Source organism: Pan paniscus, chromosome 2 (assembly GCF_029289425.2).
Source record: "Pan paniscus chromosome 2, NHGRI_mPanPan1-v2.0_pri, whole genome shotgun sequence".
Lineage (NCBI taxonomy): Eukaryota > Metazoa > Chordata > Mammalia > Primates > Hominidae > Pan > Pan paniscus.
The window spans coordinates 19,949,875-19,972,802 of NC_085926.1; the positions used below are offsets into that span (position 1 = coordinate 19,949,875).

Here is a 22,928-nt window from a genome sequence, read left to right on the forward strand (position 1 = left end):
CTAAAAAATTGCCAAAGAATGAACCACAAAATCCAGGAGCAAATTCTGCCAGAGGAAGAGGAGGAGTAGACCTTACCGAACCCACACAACCAACCAGGAATCAGTGTTGTAGTAACTAAACCTCTAGTTTGAACTAGCTGGAATAGTCGTCTGCTTCCTAAATGTTAATAACAATGGAATTGGAGCATTTAACCAGCCCAGTATGACTTCCAAAAGAAGAGACTTATGATAGAGTCAAGTTTCTAATACAGAATTATTTTAAGTGTTTTGAACTTAATTTTTAATAACATGCATGGGTCCCTCTCACTAATGTTTCAACAATAGGGAAAAATGAGAACTATGTGGACACTTGTTTCATTGGAAGGTTAGGGGGAATAATTTCTCATCACTAGGAATATAGACAAATGACTGTCTGGACCCACACAGTTAACCAGCCCATTTCTCCACACTGGTACAGTAGTCACCTGTGAAAAAAAAAATTGGAACTTACTAATTTGGGCTTTTCAAAAACATTCTTTGTTTAGAAGGAGATTCTAAAGTTATTTATGATGTTTAGCCATAGTATTCAGGCACATGTTCATTTCTCCTGGTACCTGTATTTAAAATGCACATTCCACATTTTAATAAATTAACCACAAGAAAATAATCCCACATATACAAGGTCAGGGGTGGGGAAGAGTATTAATGGTATCTTAATTATACCCAGTCTGGTTTTTTTTTTTTTTAAATGAGGTAAAAATCAAATGCAACCCCATCTTGTTTTAGGAATTTTGAGAACTAATAAATGCACCTTAATGGACAGTGTTCCTTTCAAACATGTGAGTTCTTTAACAAAAATGAAATAAACCAGGTGTCTGTGATTTCTAATTAATCACCGCTGGCCATTACACAGGTTTTGTTGTTTGGGGTGGGGAGGGGGCTTTTGTTCCCTTTTGACATAATATAGTCAATGCACTAACAATTATGTATATTCAAACTTGATTATTTTAAATTTGATCTTCAGCTGTACTGTAAATAGGGTACTGCATTGTAGTCTCCATATCTGTATTACTTTTCTGTAATATTTAAGAGTTGCTTAAAAGTATACAAAATGTACTGTTACTAAAACAGCTAATTATTTCTCTCTCCCCCTTTGACAGGAAGGGGCTTCAGTTGTTCCTCCATGGCTAGAACCATAATAAACAATGTACCCGTAATTTGTAACATAAAGTATTGCAATATGTTAGTAACAATCTTGCAGCCTTCCTTTCCAAAGTTCATTTTATTTTGATCAGTTCAGTATATTGCACTAATTATTTTAGGTATTTTCATTATATGAAAGCTACCATGTGTCAGAGATGATTTAATCTATTTAAGTGTTGGACTGCTAGGAGAACTTGTACATTTATGATAATGCAGAATTAGGAAAACGGTTCACCAGTGTTTAGTTTTATATTGAGGTGCTCAGGTTGGAATAAAGTGGTATAAAAAGCAAGTATCGGCTTTTCTCTTTTCCTTTTTTTTGGCATAAAACAGTGAATATATATAAATGATACTATATGACCTAGTATCCGCTTTTATATTTTCTTTACTATGTTCATAAAATTATTTGCATGGTATTGATGAATCATCCTAATAGCTGGATCATTGAAGAATCGCTTTATATTTTGGTGCTCTGGATAATTGGAACTTTATTTTTTATGTCAGAAGCTGATATTCACTTCCATTGAGAAATATTACCATAACTGTAATGTTGTCTCTGGAGCCAGCCAGTAAAGCAGCATTTACAAGTTCATGGCTAACATACTCAGCTGCGCCTTCATAGAAACTCTTAGTGTCTGATTCTTTTTCATTTGTTGCCACATCATTTACACTAGTTGGTCTGTCAGTTACTTTTTCACTGCAAGGTTTACGATGAGTCGTTTCTGCTGGAAATGTTTCTACATTCTCAGGGTTATAAATACAGTATTTAGAATAGTTTGAATCGGATAAATTTTCTTTGGAATTTGTAGTTGACACACGTACTTCAGATACAGATTTATACTGAAACAATACGTGGATATTACTCTGTGATTTAGTAAGGTTTGGTTCACTGGTTGAAAAAAGCAGAGGCCCTTTGGATGGTGATTTGTTAGGTATGATAGGACAGTATGTTTCTTTATACATGTGAAATGTTGTCATTGCCAGGGCAGTAACTTCCTCTTTATCCAAAACTTCCCAAAGTCCATTAGTAGCTAAAATAAGGAATTGACATAGGTCATCTATAGGGACAGAAATAGTTTGAGGTGCTGGGATAATGGATTTTTTCAGCTTGAGATTTCCATGAAATCCAAGTCCTCGTGTAGTTTTTACTTGGCCCTCTACAAGCCCGTATGGTTCATTTGAACTAATGACTGCTCCATTCTGAAGTATTCTTCTTCTTTCATTTGTGTTTCGTGTAGTATGTTCTTTGGTTAGGCAAAAACCTTTCCCATTTCTGCATAAGACTGCTTGCACATTACCTAAAAGATTATTTTTTAAAAGAAGAAATTTTTATCCTAGGGATAACCAATTGTATCAAAATCTACTGCTAACTTTAGTAAATTCTGTGTTTCAATGCTAAACAGAAAGCAGGCTATGTAAAAGTACTGTTTAAATATGTGTAATATATCACTACTGAATGATTTACAGTAAATACAGATTTCAAACAGGTCAATTTATCCCTCATTTGTTAAGCAACTTTTAGTGTTTAAAACTATTACATTTAGTATTAACATTACAGATAATGCAAAGTAACTTCTAAATTTTGAAATGAAATGACTTAATATTACTCACATTGCAGAGTCATGAGTTGAACTTTTTTATAGCCAACATGTATTCCATCTAGCAGATTTTTAAATGTTTTTAAGATAAATGCTTTTTCAATTTAAAACACAAACTTTGATTTTTTTAAAAAACAGAATGACAGTTGTGTAACCAGTACAAGTTAAAACTTGAATGTACTTAGGTCATGGGTGATGAAAAAATTAGAATGTCACTATTAATGTAGTCTTAACTAGGTTGCTATAATGTGTAGATTCTAAAATTTAAGTCAATCGGCCAGGTGTGGTGGCTCAAGCCTTTAATCCCAGCACTTTGGGAGGTTGAGGTGGGCGGATCACCTGAGGTCAGGCGTTCGTGACCAGCCTGACCAACATGGAGAAACCCCATCTCTACTAAAAATACAAAAAATTAGCCGGACGTGGTGGCCATGTGCCTGTAATCCCAGCTACTTGGGAGGCTGTGGCAGGAGAATTGCTTGAACCTGGGAGGTGGAGGTTGTGGTGAGCTGAGATGATGCCATTGCACTCCAGCCTGGGCAACAAGAGCAAAAATCTGCCTCAAAAAAAAAAAAAAAAAAAAATCATTCCTGTGGAGAAATATGTTATTAATGTATTACATGAATAATAGGCAGCCAACATTAAACCCTTTGGTTGGAAACTGAAATCTTAAAAGTTGATTGTAGTTTGTCCGTGGTTCAAATGAATCTGTGATGGTGTGCTTCATTGAAATCTTACAGTTTAAACATGATCTGAACAGATTGCAGGGTGGTTATATATTACTGTAACTTTTTTTGGTGTATTTTTTAAGAACCACTGAATTTTTTTAGTTTGTTAGGAAAAATTGATTTTCCCCAAGTTTTTAGGAATATAATTACGTATTTTTTAAATTACATATAATTACATATTGTTTTTCTTGATATTAAATCATTTGTGATTTATAGAAAGTTATTAAACTTCTGAGATGGGGTTAATGATATTTGAATATTATAACATCTTTGAGATTTAAAATTCCTGGAATAGGAAGCCAAATTTACATAGAATATTCTGGTTTTAAATATGATATTGTACCTGGGATCATTTAGTTGCTTGCAGGGGGAGTTCAATTCTAGGCCCACAGTTTTTTACGTATTTAGGCTTAGAAGGTTGAGGTCCAAGGCCAGGTATGGTGGCTTACACCTGTAATCGCCACTCTTTGGGAGGCTGAGGCAGGCAAATCACTTGAAGCCAGAAGTTTGAGACCAGCTGGGGCAATATGGCAAAGCCCCATCTCTACTAAAAACACAAAAAAATTAGCCGGGCATTGTTGCGGGAAGTCAGGGACCCTGAACAGAGGGACTGGCTGAAGCCATGGCAGAAGAACATAAATTGTGAAGATTTAATGGACATTTATTAGTTCCCCAAGTTAATACTTCTATAATTTCTTACGCATGTCTTTACTGCAATCTCTGAACATAAATTGTGAAGATTTCATGGACATTTATCACTTCCCCAGTCAATACTCATAATTTCTTATGTCTGTCTTTAATCTCTTAATCCTGTCATCTTCATAAGCTGAGGATGTATGTCGCTTCAGGACCCTGTGATGATTGCGTTAACTGCACAAATTGTTGATAAAGCATGTGTGTTTGAACAATATGAGATCTGGACACCTTGAAAAAAGAGCAGGATAACAGCGATGTTCAGGGAACAAGGGAGATAACCATCAGGTATCACTGCCTGAGAGCTGGGCGGAACAGAGCCATATTTCTCTTCTTACAAAAGCAAATAGGAGAAATACCGCTCAATTCTTTTTCTCAGCAAGGAACAGCCCTGAGAAAGAGAATGCATTCCTAGGGGGAGGTCTCTGAAATGGCCTCTCTGGGAATGTCTCTTGTACGGTTGCACATAAGGGATGAAATAAGCCCCAGTCTCCTGTAGCACCCCCAGGCCTTTTAGGATGAGGAAATTCCTGCCTAGTAAATTTTAGACCTGTTGCCTGCTCTCAAACCCTGTCTCCTGATAAGATGTTATCAATGACAATGCATGCCCAAAACTTCATTAGCAATTTTAATTTCACCCAGGTCCTGTGATCTCGCTCTGCCCCCGTTTGCCTTGTGATATTTTATTGCCTTGTGAAGCATGTGATCTCTGTGACCCACAACTTATCGTGCGCTCCCTCCCGTTTGAAAATCTCTAATAAAAACTTGCTGGTTTTGTGGCTTGAGGGGGCATCACGGAACCTGCCAACGTGTGATGTCTCCCCCGGACACCCAGCTTTAAAATTTCTGTCTTTACTGTACTCTTTCCCTTTATTTCTGAGACCGACGGACACTTAGGGAAATAGGAAAGAACCTACATGAAATATTGGGGGTGGTTCCCCCGATAGGGCATGGTGGCGCATGCACACCTGTAATCCCAGTTACTCGGGAGGCTGAGGCACAAGAACCGCCTCTACACAGGAGGTGGAGGTTGCAGTAATACGAAGTCATGCCACTACACTCCAGCCTGGGTGACAAAGCAAGACTCCCCAAAAAAAAAAAAAGGTTGAGGTCCATGCAACTAGTATAGTGGTATAATTGGAAAGTCTAAATTGGTGGCCAGTGTGGTGGCTCATGCGTGTAATTGCAGCACTCTGGGAGGCTGAGGCAGGAGGATCACTTGAGGCCAGGAGTTCGAGACCAGCCTGGCCAACATGGTGAAACTCTGTCTCTACTAAATACAAAAATTAGCCGGGCGTGATGGTGCACACCTGTAATCCCAGCTACTCAGGAGGCTGAGGCACAAGAATTGCTTGAACCCGGGAGGCAGAGGTTGCAGTGAGTCGAGATCGCATCACTGCACTTCAGCCTGTGCGACAGAGTGAGACTCAAAAAAAGCCTAAATTGGTAAAGCATTAGTATCAGATATAGACAGAAACTGTTGTCTCATTTATATAATAGGAATTTTTAATAGCTGAGCTACTGGATTGGGACTAAAAGATGGTGTTTGTGAAAAACATTTTGGAAACTTTACATACATAGTTCTAAAGGCTATATGGCCCCTCATTTCTTTATAGTTTGGTTATTAATATTGTGTGTTAACTTGTCTTACTGTTGATTATTCGACTTAGATTTTGCAGAACATAAGTCAGTAAAATCTTGACTTTTGCTGGATTATAAATTATTACTGAATCAGCAAGACAACATGAAGTGGCACTTAATGTGCCAACTGAGTAAATGGAATTGTTAGTACATATGGTTCAGTACCTCTTAAATGAGAAAAATTTTTACGTGTGTGCATACATATGAATTGTGCGGCCATAGCTCTGAAAACGAAAGGGACATAGTTTGGCTCACAATAGTCAAATCCATTGACTTTGTAAATGTTTATTTGCATGTGGCAAGTCAAAGGCCATTTAGCAAAAAGAAAAAGCATTATTTTCCTAGTATGTGATTTGAAAATAATTTAATAGAAATATGTACTTACAATGGAAGGATGGTAAACAGGTTATTTTTATTTTAGTTACCTCTGCAGAGAGCTTGACAAGTGTAGCGTTATGCACTATTTGCCTTTTTTTTTTTTTCCTGTGCTACAGAGTAGGACATACCATGTTGGCCCACTTTATTACTTGTGAACATCCTTTGGATTCAGCACAATAAAATATTCTAGGAGAAAGGACATTAAATCCTGGTTGCAGTTCTTCCTCTACCTGTTAAAAAGGGAGATAATGCGAGACAGGGTTTCACTCAGTCACCCAGGCTGGAGTGCAGTGGCATGATCACGGCTTACTGCAGCCTTGACCTCCCTGGGCTCAGGTGATCCTCCCACCTCAGCCTCCCGAGAGCTGGGACTAAAGGCATGTTCCACCACACCTGGCTAATTTCTACATTTTTTCGTAGAGACAGGCTTTTGCTATGTTGCCCGGGCTGGTCTCAAACTCCTGGGCTCAATCGATCCTCCCAAAATGCTGGGATTACAGGTGCCAGTCACTGCACCCAGCAGCACATTCTTTACCTGTATGAATGGTGCATGAAGGAAAGAAAAAGTGAAGGAGAAGAAGTAGCCAGCGTTTCTTAACTATTTGTGTATATAACCCAGGAAGCAGAGGGTGAGATTCATCAGGAAGACTACTAATAGAACGAACTAAAAAACTAGATGTGCAGAGTCAATAGTTTCATTTTGTAACAATGAGTGGCATATGCTGTCAGCTACAAACGGTGTTTGAAGTCAAGTGCTATATTAAACTGAAAGCTTGAACAGAATAATGAACAAAAGGTTTCCATGAAGATGGGAAATTAGAGGAAGATTTTTTTTTTTTTTTTTTGAGGAGTCTTGCTCTGTTGCCCAGGCTGGAGTGCAGTGGTGCGATCTCGGCTCACTGCAAGTAGAGGAAGATTATTAAGTATCACTGTTATGTCCACATAGTCTGGAGAAGTGGAGAGGAACCAGCCTTCAATAGTTTAAGAGAAAGGACAATTTGGCTTTTAAAAAAGTTTATTGGTAACATCTGTTTGGAGGAAATGCGAACAGCTAACCAAGCAATGAACTGTGTTGAAGACCACTACACAATTTTAATCTAAGCATAAATGAATTCCTAGACAAAGGTAACAGCTTTCAGTATTTGGAGAGATTGCGCTCTTCAGAAAATGTGATCAGAACAAAAATGGAACAGGATTACTGGAAGAGCAATGTGTTTAGGAACAATAATCTTGGGGATTAAAAAGAGCCGCTTTGAGATGATGCTCAAGCCTTTTTAAAGTGGCATAGTCAGGTACAGTGTTTCTTATGCAGAGGGTAATGATGTGGCTGCCTCCTGCAATTACTGGGTTATCACTGACTTTTGTGAAAAGGAAAAGTCCAGTAAACTTACAGAGTGAACTCTGGAATCCCAACCAGGGAATTCTAGAGCTGAGTAGGCAATATCAGCATTTTTCTCAGATAAAGCCAGAAAGGTGACTTAGTGTTGATTAAAACAAGAGAGTTTAAAGAAAGAATGAGAGAAGAGGAAAAGAAACTTTATGTGGTGGTCAGAAAAAGACATACCTATATACGTGATGGGTGAAGCAGGAAAAATAAAAACACACCTAGGATGCACAACGTTGCCAGGGGTAATAAGGACAGTTTGGTGTAGAAAAACAGTATGGGGAGTGGAAGGATTTAGGAGCCTGACAGTCAGACTTTAACCCCAAACTTTTGTCTATGTGGCCTTCATTAGGTCACTTTATTTCACTAAGTAACAGGTTTTCACCTGCAGTGTTATTTGTCAAAGTTATTGTGAAACTCAATAAGCTAATTTAAGAGGTAGACACTTAGAGGTTATTTAGTGTTCCAAGAAGAGAAAAGCAGGTAGAGAGGCTATTCAAAAGAAATTGAGGGGAAATGAAAAATGTTTCATTTCAGACCCATTTATAAAAGAATTATAAGAAAATGCGAAGTAGAATTACAGGCTTAAGATAGTAGGCAGTGGTAACTTGGAACTTAGGGAAAATTGAAATAGTTACTGGGGAAAGGAAAAATTACAATTGTAAAGGAGCATAGGTAAATTAGGATTGCATGTAAACAAGGTTAGGGGAAACAGTCTGTATCCAGTTTTTCTTCAGTGCTGTAGTTTCAGCAAAAGAGGCTGAATTTGTTTAATTTTATGCATGGACAGGAGCTTTGTGACTTCCTAAGAATGGTTAGCATAAGAGTCTTACTCATGTTGAACTAGCTTTCATTGGATGTTCAAAATGTCCTTTTGTTTTATAGATGTGTGATCATGAAATTCATGTCCATTGTTCATTGCTCACCATTGTACCCCTAAAGCCTAACTATATTACGCACAAGTCTCAACTATGTGTGAAATATTTGTTGAATGTGTTCTCAGAATCAGGTTCGTAAGCATGTGAGAGTTCCTCAGCACCACCATCAAAAAAAACGGAGAAGGGGAAGGGAAGGTATATAAAATGTCAGTGTTAAGAATTTGGCTTTTTTCCTGCACAAAATTGAAGGAGATTCTGGAGTTGAATTAGACTTTAGAGGAAAACGGTAGGGATGGGGATAATTTTAAAAGCAACTTATTAAACTAGTCCAAATGAACACATTTTCACACCCATGGAAACAATCACATCTAGAGAAGAAAGACAACTTAGGTCTGCAAATACCGCATTAGTGATGAATGAAGACAGAAAGGTCCACATAAAAATGAAGATATCCTAAAAACAGGAGAAAGCTAGTACTGTTCATTTGAAGTAACCAGACTTCAAGCCTGGAAGACTGGAGTCCTGGCTCACTCACTGGTTATATAACCTTGTATAATGCTTTGATGAGCTTTAGTCTTCTGATATATTAAAAATGTGATTATCCTTTCCTCACAGATTTTGAAGATTAGATGAAAGGAGTGACATGGCAGTCTTGAGAAGGGAAGGGGGCTTCAGGTGGCCACCAATTTAAAAATTGTGATAGCCAGCTGTGGTGGCGCAGGCTGAAGGCCTAGCTACTTGGGAGGCTGAGGCAGGAGGCTGAAGGCCTAGCTACTTGGGAGGCTGAGGCAGGAGGACTGCTTGAGGCTAGGGGTTCCAGGCTGCAGTATCCTCTGAGTGAGCCTAAGAATAACCACTGCACTCCTGGCTACATAGCAAAACCTCATCTCAAAAGAAAAAGAAAAAGAATAATAGAGAAATAGTGGGTAAAGTTGTGAAATGGTGGGTAAAGTTGTGCCTGGTCTCTGAATCTACTGTGAGCTTATGAGACAGAAAGCTAGGACACTAGAAATAAAAGTAGTTTACAGGGCCTCATTAAAAAGAATTATTAACAAATGTACAATCTAGACATAAAGATATTGGAATAACAGATACACTAAAGCACTCAAAAAGGAGCAGTAATGGGGCAGTCTGGGTCTTAGATTGACCCTTCCACTGAGAACAAGTAAATATCCTGGATAATATAGCAGAAAGTGCAAAATACTCAAGACGAATAATGACTAAATTCAGGTATACCAAGAGAAGAAACCAGCTTTTACCTGAGACCACGTATTGAGCCGAATCCACATTAAATTTTCACAAGGTGGCCAGGTGCAGTGGCTCATACCTATAATCCCAGCACTTTGGGAGGCCAAAGCGGGTGGATCACTTAAGGTCAGGAGTTTGAGACCAGCCTGGCCAACATGGTGAAACCCCGTCTTTACATAAAACAAAATTAGCTGGGCATGGTGGCACATGCCAGTAATCTTAGCTCCTTGGGAGGCTGAGGCAGGAGAATCGCTTGGACCCTGAATCCGGGAGGTGGAGGTTGCAGTGAGCCAAGATCGAGCCACTCTACTCCAGTGTGGATAACAGAGCAAGACTGTTTGTTTGTTTGTTTGTTTGTTTGTTTGTTTGTTTGTTTTGAGATGGAGTCTCGCTCTGTCGCCCAGGCTGGAGTGCAGTAGTGCGATCTCAGCTCACTGCAACCTCTACCTCCCAGGTTCAAGCAGTTCTCTGCCTCAGCCTCCCAAGTAGCTGGGATTACAGGTGCCCACCCCCCGGCTAATTTTTGTATTTTTTAGTAGAGATTGGGTTTCACCATGTTGGCCAGGCTGGTCTTGAACTCCTGACCTTGTGATCCACCCACCTTGGCCTCCCAAAGTGCTGGGATTACAGGAGTGAGCCACTGCACCAGGCCCAATTCTGTCTTAAAAAAAAAAATCACAGGTTTATGAAACAGGAGACAAAACCTAGGGATTGTCCAAGATGGGGAAGACTAAATGACTCACCACAACAAAGCTAGGACCCCAGAGGATGATGGCCTCACCGAAACAGTGAACCAAAAATAAACCTATGCCTGTTGCCACCACACAGACTACAGAAAAAATGACTATTTCAAATTACGCCAAAGAGAGAAAGAGGGAAGAAAGGAAGCTACAAAGAACTTGGAACTGGCTTGACATTGTAGCTCACATCTGTAATCCTGTGAGGAAAGGATAATCACATGTTTAATACATTAGAAGATTAAAGCTCATCAAAGCATCAGCGCACTTTGGGAGGCCAAATAGGAGGATCACTTGAGTCCAAGAGTTTGAGACCAGCTTGGGCAATATAACAACACCCCATCTCTGCAAAACAAAGAATGTGAAACCACCAACCTTCATGTATTTGTAGTCTGAAATCCTCAAATGGATCACTTAGTACATATTGATAGTGTCAACAGGCAGACACCAGGCAGGAGGAAATGCAGTACTCTGGATGACACATCTCTCAAATAATTCCCCTAAACATACATTATATGGAATTTCTTATCTTTCTGGTCAAGATACAATAACAGTGACTGGATTTACACTTTCATCTGTTTTGAAGAGACAGAGCCAAGAGTCCAGGGAAACCAATGCAGCTAGAGCTTGCCGAGGACAGAATACCAGAGAGAAAAGAAGGCACAGAGTATTCCAGATATCTTTCAAGGGTCTTTCTCAAGTGAGTCTTTCTCAAGTGTTTAGATGGGTACTGGTGAATACATGTGTGTGAGGAAACTCCACAACACTGGGAAAAGAAACATTTGAAAAGGATTAGAGGGAGCATTGCTGAGGACTCATAGGGCTGGAGAATAATTCCTGTTCCAACCAGCCAGACTGAAAAGATATTAATTCGTGAATCATTAGGTAGCATGCTTAGGAATGTTTTGCCTCAGTAGTAGAGAATAATTGGACCAAACTCAACACTGCCCTGGACTTGCCTAATAAATTACAAAAACAGGATCTAAAAGGATCAAACTATTTCCAAGTAATTTCATCCCAAAACAAAGCTGAAGACCATATATCCAAAAACACACATTTACTCCTAACACCCACAACCTGTCAATGTGTTCTTATTGGCAAAAAAAAAAAAAAGTTTTTGCGGTTGTAGTTAAGGATTTCAAAATGATACCATTCTGGATTATCCAGGCGGGCCCAAATTCCAATGAGAAATGTCTTTGTAAGAGATACACAGAGTAGAGACACATGGGTGGAACAGTAAAATGCCATGTGAAAATCAAGGCAGAGACTGGAATTATGCAGCTGTGGGTGAGGGAATGCCTGGAGCCACCATAAGCTGGAAGACCCAAGGAAGGATTCTACCCTAGAAGAGGCATGGCCCTGTGAACACCTTGACTTCAGGCATCTGGCCTCCTGAAGCATGAGAGAATAAATGTTTGCTGTTTTAAGCCACCAAGTTCGTGGTAACTTGTGACAGCAGCCTTAGGAAACTAGTACACCAGGCATGCCAATAAGAAGGAAAATAACACCCATGATAAGTGAAAAGTCAATCAATTGAAACCAACTCCAAAATGGCACAGATGTTGCAATTAGCAGGCATGGATATAAGTTATTATAACTGTATGCCATTTGTTCAAAAGTTAGAGACATATATGATTTTTTAAAAGTAGTATCTTTTCATACCACAATGGAATAGAACTAGTAATCAATAGCAAGAGGAACATTGGAAATTGTACAAATACATGGAAATTAAACAGCGTGCTCCTCAACAATCATAGGGTCAGTGAAGAAATTAAAAAGGAAATCAAAAACTTCTTGAAACAAATGAAAATCAAAATATAACATACCAAAACCTATGGGATGCAGCAAAAGTGATACTAATAGGGAAATTTATAGTAATAAACTCCAAATAAACAACGTAACAATGCACTGCACGAAACTAGGAAATCCAGGACAAACCAAACTCAAAATTAATAGAAGGAAAAAAATAAAGATCAGAGCAGAATTAACCAAGGTAGACACTAAAAAAATACACATAGGAGCAATAAAACAAAAGGTTGTTTTTATGAAAAGATTTTAAAAGTCAATAAACTATTAGCTAGCCTAAACAAGAAAAAAGAGAGAAAATCCCAAAAAAATCAGAAATGAAAAAGGAGACATTACAACAGATGCCACTAAAAAACAAAAGATCATTAGAGACTATTTGAACAACTATACCCTAACAAATTAGAAAACCTAGAGGAAATGGATAAACACGTGGACACTTACAACCCTACCAAGATTGGACCAGGAGGAAATAGAAAACCTGAACAGACCAATAACAAGTAGCAGGATTGAGTCAGTAATAAAAAGTCCCCCAAATGAAAAGCCCGGGACCAGATGGCTTCACTGCTGAATTCTACCAAACTTATAAAAAAGAATTAACACCAATTCTTCTCAAACTGTTTCAGAAAATTGAAGAGGAAGGAATTCTTTTTAACTCATTCCATGAGCCCAGCATTACCTGGATACCAAAATCAGAAAACACACAACAAAGAAGAAAACTATAGGCCAATATCCCTGATGAATGTAGATGTGAAAATCCTCAACAAAATACTAGCAAGCTGAATCAAACAACATATTTTTTTTTTAAAAAAAAGCACCGTGATCAAGTGGGATTTATTCCAGGGATGCAAGGATGGTTCACACAGAAATCAATAAATGTGAAGCTTTGTGCAGAGGCAGTATCATAGCCAGTGAGGTTTAGCCACGTTGTGATTATTGCTAATTGAAAACTTTTCCCCATAGCTCACCGTGACGACTTGTAATACAGCAAGCATTAAAAATAAAATAAATATGACACATTACCAACAGAATGAAGGAGAAATACCATATGATAACCTCAATAGATGGCCAAACATTTTTTTGATAAATTTAACATCTCTTCATGATAAAACTTCTCAACAAATTAGCCATAGAAGAAACATATCTCAACAGAAGAAAGGCCCTGCTATGGTATGTATTTTTGTTCCCCCCAAACATCATGTTGAAATTTTATCAGCAATGCTGGAGATGGGTTCTGATAGATGTTTGAGTCATGGGGAGCAGATCCCACTACTGAATATGATAAATAGCCCACCATGACGACTTGTAATACAGCAAGCATTAAAAATAAAATAAATATGACACATTACCAACAGAATGAAGGAGAAATACCATATGATTATCTCAATAAATGCCCCCCAAATTTTTCTGATAAAATTAAACATCTCTTCATGATAAAAATTCTCAACAAATTAGGCATAGAAGAAACATATCTCAACATAATAAAGGCCCTGCTATGGTATGTATTTTTGTTCCCCCCAAACATCATGTTGAAATTTTATCAACAATGTTGGAGATGGGTTCTGATAGATGTTTGAGTCATGGGGAGCAGATCCCACTACTGAGTATGTAGCCAATGGATATCAAGGAGATACCTGCACCCCCACGTTTTATGCAGCACTATTCACAATAGTAAAGATACAGGGTCAACTTAATGTCCATCAGTAGATGAATGGGTAAAGAAAATATAGTATATGTACACAACGGAATACTATGAAGCCATGAAAAAGAAGGAAATTCTGTCATTTGTAGCAACATGGATGGAACTGAGGGCATTATGTTAAGTGAAATAAGCCAGACCAGAAAGACAAACATTACATGTTCTCTCTCATATGTGGGTCCTAAAAATTGTTGATCTCAATGAGGTAAAGCAGAATGATGGTTACCAAAGATTGGGAAAGGTTGGGGACGGGGCAGGAGGAGATAAAGTAAGGTTGGTTAATAAGTACAAACAGGCCAGGCACAGTGGCTCACCCCTGTAATCCCAGCACTTTTCGGAGGCTGAGATGAGCGGATCACAAGGTCAGGAGTTCGAGACCAGGGTGACCAACATGTTGAAACCCTGTCTCTACTAAAAATACAAAAATAGGCCAGGCACAGTGGCTCACGTCTGTAATACTAGCACTTTGGGAGGCAGAGGAGGGTGGGTCACCTGAGGCCAGGAGTTCGGGACCAGCCTGACCAACATGGTGAAACCCTGTCTCTACTAAAAATACAAAAATTATCCAGCTGTGGTGGCATGCACCTGTTATCCCAGCTACTCAGAAGGCTGAGGCAGGAGAATGGCTTAAACCCAGGAGGCGGAGATTGCAGTGAGCCGAGATCGCGCCACTGCACTCCAGCCTAGGCAACAGAGTGAGACTCCGTCTCAAAAAAAAAAAAAGGTGCAAACATACAGTTAGAGACAAGGAATAAGTTCTAGTGTTTGATAGCACATTAGGGTGACTATAGTTAACAATAATTCACTGTATATCTTAAAATAGCTAGAAGAGTTGAAGTGTTCCCAACACAAAGAAATAATACACATTTCAGGTGATGAATATCTTAAATACTCTGATTTGATCATTACATATTATATGCATATATCAAAATGCCACATGTACCCCATAAATATTTATAATTATTATGTATCAATAAAATAGATAAACATTTTTAAAAAGAATGTGAGTTTGGCAGTACCTTTTTCTACATGCACAAATTCCACATGTATTCAATGGCTTCATCATTGAACTCATATTTCATTATAAGGTAATAATTTTTTTAAATTCTAGAGTCATGATGACATTGATATATTATGAATTTTAAACAAGGAAACCTAATTCCCTTGCTATAATTAATCCTGTTCTATAAAATACAAAATAATTCTTGAAAAATTTTTGTATTTTTAGTAAAGACAGGGTTTCACCAGGTTGGCCAGGATGGTCTCGATCTCCTGACCTCGTGATCCACCCGCCTTGGCCTCCCAAAGTGCTGGTTACAGGCGTCAGCCACTGCGCCCAGCCATTTTTTTATTTTTTATTTTTTTGGAGACGGAGTCTCTCTTTGTTGCCCAGTCTGGAGTGCAGTGGTGTGATCTCAGCTCACTGCAACCTCCGCCTCTCAGGCTCAAGCGACTCTCCTGCCTCAGCCTCCTGAGTAGCTGGGATTACAGGCGCCTGCCACGCCTGGCTAATTTTTTTTTTTTTTTTTTTTTTTTTTTTTTTGTATTTTCAGTAAAGACGGGGTTTCACTATGTTGGCCAGGCTGGTCTCAAACTCCTGACCTAAGGTGATCCACCCACCTCGGCCTCCCAAAGTGCTGGAATTACAGGCGTGAGCCACCACCCACAGCTGTGTCTAGACATTTAATGACAGTATCCACTTATTGAATATGTCATAATTTGTCATATTAATTTCACAAAGACTTTTATAATTAATGATATCTTCTATAGGGGTCCCAATTCCAAGACTATGGGTCAGTTCACAGATTGGCCTTAAATCTGTAATGATTATGTCTATGAAGTATTTGGAACCTCAGCATAGAGCCTGAGAAACGACAAAGACTGTGAGGCAGTGGACATGCACTTAGCTTTCTTGGTATTGTTTAGTCTGGAGCCCTTGACATTTCAGGCTCAGAACCAGGTTGGATCAGAAACAGGCTGACTTTCTGGCACCTTGACATTTGTTGTAGTATTCTTTGTGATTATCTAGCCTTGCAACACTGTCTCTGCCACAAAGTCCCACTCGTGGAGGCCCAGCCTCCTCAGGCTTTGGAAACAATCCCCTTAAGAGGTAACATGATATGGTAGGACTGATTTCCAACTCCAATTCCTATTACTTCTGAGACCTTGAACAAATTATCTCACATTTTTTAGCTTTAATTTCTCATCTGAAACATTGGGTTAACAATACTTAGATATCACTAGATATCAAAGTTATTGTAAGACTAGATGAGGAAATTACTCTGTATTCAATATTCAGTAAGTGGACACTATCATTAATGATAATTCTATCTATGAAAAGGGTAGTAGAACTGTAGTTAAGTATCTCATGGAACTCAGTGTGGAACTCATGTCAATTTTGCTAAAAAGTTTTACCTCTGAGCTTTCCATTTTGGCAAGTTCCTAAACTCCCTGAAATAACCTTTAAACAATACAGGTAACTTCTTAAAGAAGAGAATACACGCTCATAAAACTGAGGCATGAACTATTATTATTCCCTCTGAGATGAAATAGATGCTACTTGGCCAGTGAGCATGAGAATGACCTATTGCAAATACAGTTATCAGAGTAATTGACCAATTTAAACAACTACACTAACAATGAGCAAACAACTTTCCATTTTTCTGAAAAAAGGAAGTGTACAAAATGTTTTTAATTTTGTTCAGATTTAAGCATATGTAGTAACTTTGCTTTTCATCCTTATCAACCACTCTGTTGCTACCCCTTTGGGAAACTTTAACATATTTGTCACATTATATCATATCTGTGCCTCTTTAAAAAATAATTACAATTATTTTTGTGCCTGCAATCTGCATTTAAATTGTGGTTATTTGTTGTTTCTTATATTGATCAATGCAATTTCTAGGTACTAAGTCACTAAATAATAGACAATAAAAAATTGTGGAAGCATGAGGGGTTTTGCTGCAAGGAACCAAAAACATAAAGGTGTTATTTGGTGCTATTCAATGTACATACCAGTGTTTGCAACATGTAATATTCCAGAAATTATTTTTGGCATCTCTTGGGAAGGGGAGCTCTCTGCCAACCCATCATGGGTATTTTTTCTTTTCCAATTCTTATGAGCGTAAGGACTTTTAGGTTTGCCTTCCAATATACAAGTAACTGCAGAGCAGCCACTCCATTGAACCCTGGACACTTCTTTTCTTCCAAGACCTAAAAGCCTATCCATTCTCCAAAATGCTTTTGCAAAGGCTTTGTGTGTGTCCTCATACTCACACCTCACTGCTTCTGTTTTGTTTATGGCAGAAAAGAGGTCTTCTATTGCTGTGTATTCTTCTCTAAACACAGTGTAAAAGGAATTGATTATTTGTTGCTCATCAGTTGTCATTTGGTAAGAAGGATCAAATTTGGAAAGCTGATGGAGAAGTAAAACTGGGAGTTCCATTGATGTCAACTCTGCCGCTGAGGCACCGTGATGTCCATCAAACAAACCAAAAAAACACACATTAGGTTTATTACCAAAATTACTCACTACAGTGAATTTATCATTCATGTCAGCTTTCCATGTAGAATTCCTGTCTTCACAAATGCCCACTCCTTTAATTAACAGATGACATATTTTTTGAGAATATATGACACTCCTGTCAATGTTATCAAAAATCTTATAGTATGCTGGTATTTGTTTTTTCCAAAGCAGCTCAAAAGCATTATTAATGCTCTGTAGGGTTTTTTCAGTGAACGTAAAAGATGACAATAGTTTAGAAATCATGAACTGTCTCTGAACAGCAATCACTGAGGGCTGTGGTTTCTTTCTACCCATCCGTTGGAAACCCAGCGTGGCCAGAGCTACATGTTGCTTCTTATGGAGAAAAATACCAGTTAGGTCAATTTCGTGCTTGCATATGGAACAGGGTAATGTGGTCCCTTGCTCATAGACCTGCTCCTCTTCATGGCGTTTGGTGTGTCTCACTGGTCTTGACTTTTTCTTTCTAAAACGTTTTCTTTTGGGTAAAAGTAGAATATCCTCATCTGAATCAAATGTTGATGTTTTCATATTCCATTCTCTTGATTTCCAAAACACTCTGCAAACAGGATGAAAGATATTTACATGCCAGGATGATGCAGCGAAAATCTCTTCAAGCAGGCTGTTATCATTGCAATTTGATTTGGCTCCTCACAATCTTATATAAGCCTAGGATTAAATATTCTGGGTCATATTTCTCAAAAAACATGTAAGTACTCAATTAACTGGTGATTGACCTGTGTCTCCCTGAAATAAATTAGGCAAAAATTCCAAAAAGTCAGCTAGACATCTAAGCAAATGCTCAGATAAATCAGCACAGTATTTTACCTTAGACATGCGAAAGTATGTATTTGAGACCTGAGATTCTGATTTCTAATATGGACATACAGTCATGTATTGCATAATGATGTTTCAGGCAATGATGGACCATATGCAACGGTGGTACCAAAAGATTATAATGGAGCCAAAAAATTCCTACTGCCTAGTGACATCATTGTTGTCTCAATGTCATAAAGTGCAACATGTCACTTATGTTTTTGTGATGCTGGTGTCAACAAACCTACTGTGCTGCCAGTCAAATAAAAGTATAGCAAATACAAGGCCAGGCACGGTGGTTCACGCCTGTAATCCCAACACTTTGGGAGGCCGAAGTGGGCGGATCACTTGAGGTCAGGAGTTCAAGACCAGCCTGGCCAACATGGTGTAACCCTGTCTCTACTAAAAATACAAAAACTAGTTCGGGCGCGGTGGCTCACACCTGTAATCCCAGCACTTTAGGAGGCTGAGGAGGGCTGATCACGGGGTCAGGAGTTCAAGACCAGCCTGGCCAACATGGTGAAACCCCATCTCTACTGAAAATACAAAAATTTAGCTGGGCATGGTGGCAGGTGCCTGTAATCCCAGTTACTCAGGAGGCTGAGGCAGGAGAATTGCTTGAACCTGGGAGACGGAGGTTGCAGTGAGCCGAGATGGTGCCACTGCACTCCAGCCTGGGTGACAGAGCAAGACTCCATCTCAAAAAGAAAAAAAAAAAGTATAGCAAATACAAGTATGTACAGAACGTAATACCTGATAATGATAAATTACTATGTGGCTGGCTTATGTGTTTATGATAGTATACTTTTTATTGTTATTTTAGAGTGAACTCCTTATATTAAAAAAAAAATTAACTGTAAAACAACCTCAGACAGGCCCTCCAGGAGGTATTCCAGAAGAAGGCATTGTTAACATAGATGACAACTCCGTGTGTTATTGCTCCTGAAGACCTTCCAGTGGGACAAGATGTGGAGATGAAAGACAGTCACAATCCCAACTCTGTGTAGGCCAAGGTGTGTATTTTAGTTTTGTTTTTTTTTAAAAAAAAAGGTTAAAAAGTTTTAAAATTTAAAAATAATTTTAATTTTTTAATAAAAATAAAATTTAGCTGGGCGCGATGGCTCACACCTGTAATCCCAACACTTTGGGAGGCCGAGGCGGGTGGATCACCTGAGGTCAGGAGTTCGAGACCAGCCTGGCCAACATGGTGAAACCCCGTTTCTACTAAAAATACAAAAAATTAGCTGAGCGTGGTGGCTTATGCCTATAATCCCAGCTACTTGGGAGGCTGAGGCGGGAGAATTGCTTGAACCCAGGAGACAGGAGGCGGAGGCTGCAGTGAGCAGAGATGGCGCCACTGCACTCCAGCCTGGGTGACAGAGTGAGACTCCATCTCAAAAGATAAATAAATAAATAATTTAAAATTTTAGTTAAAATTTTAATCAAAAAATTAAAAACAGAAAAAAGCCCCTAGAATAAGGATATGAAGCAAGTACTTTTTGTACAGCTGTACAATGTTTTTGTCTTTTAAGCCAAATGTTACAAAAGAATCAAAAAGTTGTAAAAATTTAAACGTTTACAAAGTAAAAAGTTACTGTAAGCTAAGATCAATTTATTATTGAAGAAAAAATATTGTTTATAAGGTTAGTGTAACCTAAGTGTATCGGGTTTATAACATCTGCGGTAGTGTGCAATAATGTGCTAGACCTTCACACTCATCACTCACTCATTGACACCCAGAGGGACTTCCAGTCCTGCAAGCTTTATTCATGGTAAGTCCCCTATTTTAAAATGTTGCATTTTTAATTCTTTGTACAATGTCTTATTGTACCTCTTCTGTGTTTAGGTACACAAATACTTTCCATGTGTTACAATTGCCTACAGTATTCCCTACAGTAACGCACTGTACAGGTTTGTAGCCCAGGAGCAATAGGCTATAGCATATAGCCTAGGTGTTAGTAGGCTGCACCATCTAGGTTTGTGTAAGTACACTCTATGACGTTCACACAACAGTGACATTGCCTAACAATGCACTTCTCAGAAAGTATCCCCATCATTAAATGATGCATGATTGTAACTACTTTTGTACTGCATTTCGTCTGCCTTAAAACACTTGTGTTCTAATTAGAGAGTTCACAAGAAAATGAATGGATTATGCCAAAACCCAGCAGAATAAGAAAAAGAATTGATAGTAAGGACAGAATTTTTTAAAAAACTACAACAAAGAGGTACAGGGCGAGGATAGGAAAGAAAAGATGTAGAGCTGGATGATAGATTTCTGGAAAGCAGGCATCATTTTATACGCCTTCCTATCAGAAACATCTAGTACTGTACTCGGCACCTGGGGCCATTTTTATCCATTTCATGTACAATTTCTAGGGCATGAGATATTTTCAAGGGCCTATGAAAAGTTAGAGACCAGAAAAAAAATACTTTGGTTACAAAATATTTTAAAACTTGATAAAAATCAAAGTTAGCTGGGTGCAGTGGCTCATACCTATAATCCCAGCACTTTGGGAGGCCAAGGCAGGGAGATCACTTGAGGCCAGGAGTTTGAGACCAGCCTGGGCAACATAGTGAAGCCTCGTCTCTATTAACAATTAAAAAAAAAAAATCAGGTGTGATGGTATGCATGCCTGTAGTCCAAGCTACTCAGGAGGCTGAGGTGGGAGGATTTCTTGAGCCTGGGAGGTGGAAGCTGCAGTGAGCCATGATTGCACCACGACACTCCAGCCTGGGCTACAGATCGAGACCCTGTCTCAAAAATAAATAAATAAATAACTTTATATATATATATATTTTTTTTAATTTATTTTTTTTGAGACGGAGTTTCGCTCTTGTTGCCAATCCTGGAGTATAAGGGCGCAGTCTCGGCTCACCGCAACCTCCACCTCCTGGGTTCAAGCGTTTCTCCTGCCTCAGCCTCCCAAGTAGCTGGGATTACAGGCATGCACCACCACACCTGGCTAATTTTGTATTTTTAGTAGAGACAGGGTTTCTCCATGTTGGTTAGGCTCGTCTTGAACTCCCGACCTCAGGTGACCCACCTGCCTCAGCCTCCCAAAGTGCTGGGATTATAGGCATTAGCCACTGTGCCCAGCCATAAATATTTATGAAATGTGACATTACAAAAACTAGTCAACTTCAACTCAGTTCATATATAAATTGTATTTGAGATGGGTACCTTTTAATGTGTTAGAGTAATGAGGGATGGAGCCTACGACACTAAGAATACTTGGAGCCTCTAAGTACTTAAAACATCTCAGACACATAATAGATATTCAACAGTTGAGTATCTATTGATATTCTATAGATAGTTGGTAGTTAGATAAGAAATTAACCCATTTAATTATAATGACAATATGATAATAATAATGAAATATATTTTATTATAAAATGTATGCATCGTCATGTTCTTAAGTTCAATGCAGAAGGATACAAAGTAGAAAACAAAAGAAAGTTTTTGTCTTCCCACCCCACTTGAACCCGGGATGTGGAGGTTGCGGTGAGCTGAGATCAAGCCACTGTACTCCAGCCTGGGCAACAAACCCCAGCCCCAATAGTAATTATGTTATCTATCTTTCCAAATATAAATTTGAATATAAGATCTTTTCTGGCCCTGTGCAGTGGCTCACGCATAATCCCAGCACTTTGGGAGGCCGAGGCAGGTGGGTCACTTGAGGTCAGGAGTTTGGGACTAGCCCAGCCAACATGGTGGAACCCTGTCTCTACTAATAGTACCCCAAAAATTAGATGGGCGTGATGGCACACCTGTAATCTCAGCTACTCGGGAGGCTGAGGCAGGAGAATTGAATGAACCCAGGAAGTGGAGGTTGCAGTGAGCCAAGATCAAGCCACTGCACTCCAGCCTGGGCGACAGAGCGAGACACTGTTCAAAAACAAAAACAAACAAATAAACAAATATATTTTCTGAAGGCAAGTAGGGACCCATTCTGCATACCATCCTAAAATCTGATGTTTTCGGTAAATGCTAGGTCATGGACAGGAAGTTTGAATATGGAAAAACAAAACAATATACATCGTCCCTAGGTATCTGTGGGGCTTGGTTCCAAGACCACCCTCTCCATGCATGGATACAAAAATCTAAGGATGCTTAGGTCCCTGATATAAATGGCGTAGTATTTGCATCTTCCTTGTATGTTGCCTCACTCTGTCACCCAGGAGTGCAGTGGCCTAGAACTCCTGGGCTCAAGCCATCCTCCCACCTCTGCCTCTATAGTAGCTGTAACTACAGGCGTGCACCACCACGCCCGGCTAATTTTTTCATTTTTAGTAGAGATGGGTTTTTGCCATGTTGGCCAAGCTGGTCTCGAACTCCTGGCCTCATGTGATCCACCCGCCCTGCCTCAGCCTCCCAAAGTGCTAGGATTACAGGTGTGAGCTACTGCATCCACCCTCCCGTATACTTGTTTATTTATTTATTTGAGACGGAGTCTTGCTCTGTCGCGCAGGCTGGAGAGCAGTTGTGTGATCTGGGCTCACTGCAACCTCTGCCTCCTGTGTTCAAGCAATTCTCTCGCCTCAGCCTCCCAAGTAGCTGGGATTACAGATGCCCGCCTAATATATATATACGTATGTGTGTATATATATACATATATATAC

At 39.1% G+C, this 22,928-nt stretch overlaps 2 protein-coding genes and 1 pseudogene across 3 annotated transcripts in view; 2 read left to right on the plus strand and 1 right to left on the minus strand.

The window, feature by feature from the left end:
* Window positions 1–1,474, plus strand: part of RAB5A (RAB5A, member RAS oncogene family) — a 37,757-nt gene extending 36,283 nt beyond the window's left edge. Inside the window, exon 6 of the mRNA XM_003826178.4 lies at window positions 1–1,474. Within this exon, the coding sequence (XP_003826226.1) occupies window positions 1–119 (119 nt within the window). The 3' untranslated portion in view covers window positions 120–1,474.
* The window catches only part of PP2D1 (protein phosphatase 2C like domain containing 1), a 27,677-nt gene continuing 5,306 nt past the window's right edge, over window positions 558–22,928 (minus strand). The window contains exons 2-3 of one of the 2 annotated variants that reach the window (XM_003826180.5): window positions 16,982–18,048; window positions 558–2,480 (exon numbers count right to left, since the gene is read on the minus strand). In XM_003826180.5, the coding sequence (XP_003826228.1) occupies window positions 1,678–2,480; window positions 16,982–18,048 (1,870 nt within the window). In that variant the 3' untranslated portion in view covers window positions 558–1,677. Of the gene's footprint in view, window positions 2,481–5,969; window positions 6,448–16,981; window positions 18,049–22,928 lie in introns of those variants that run through there. The other variant, XM_055109559.1, reaches the window with a different exon arrangement.
* On the plus strand, window positions 13,150–13,272 carry LOC112439331 (U4 spliceosomal RNA; annotated as a pseudogene).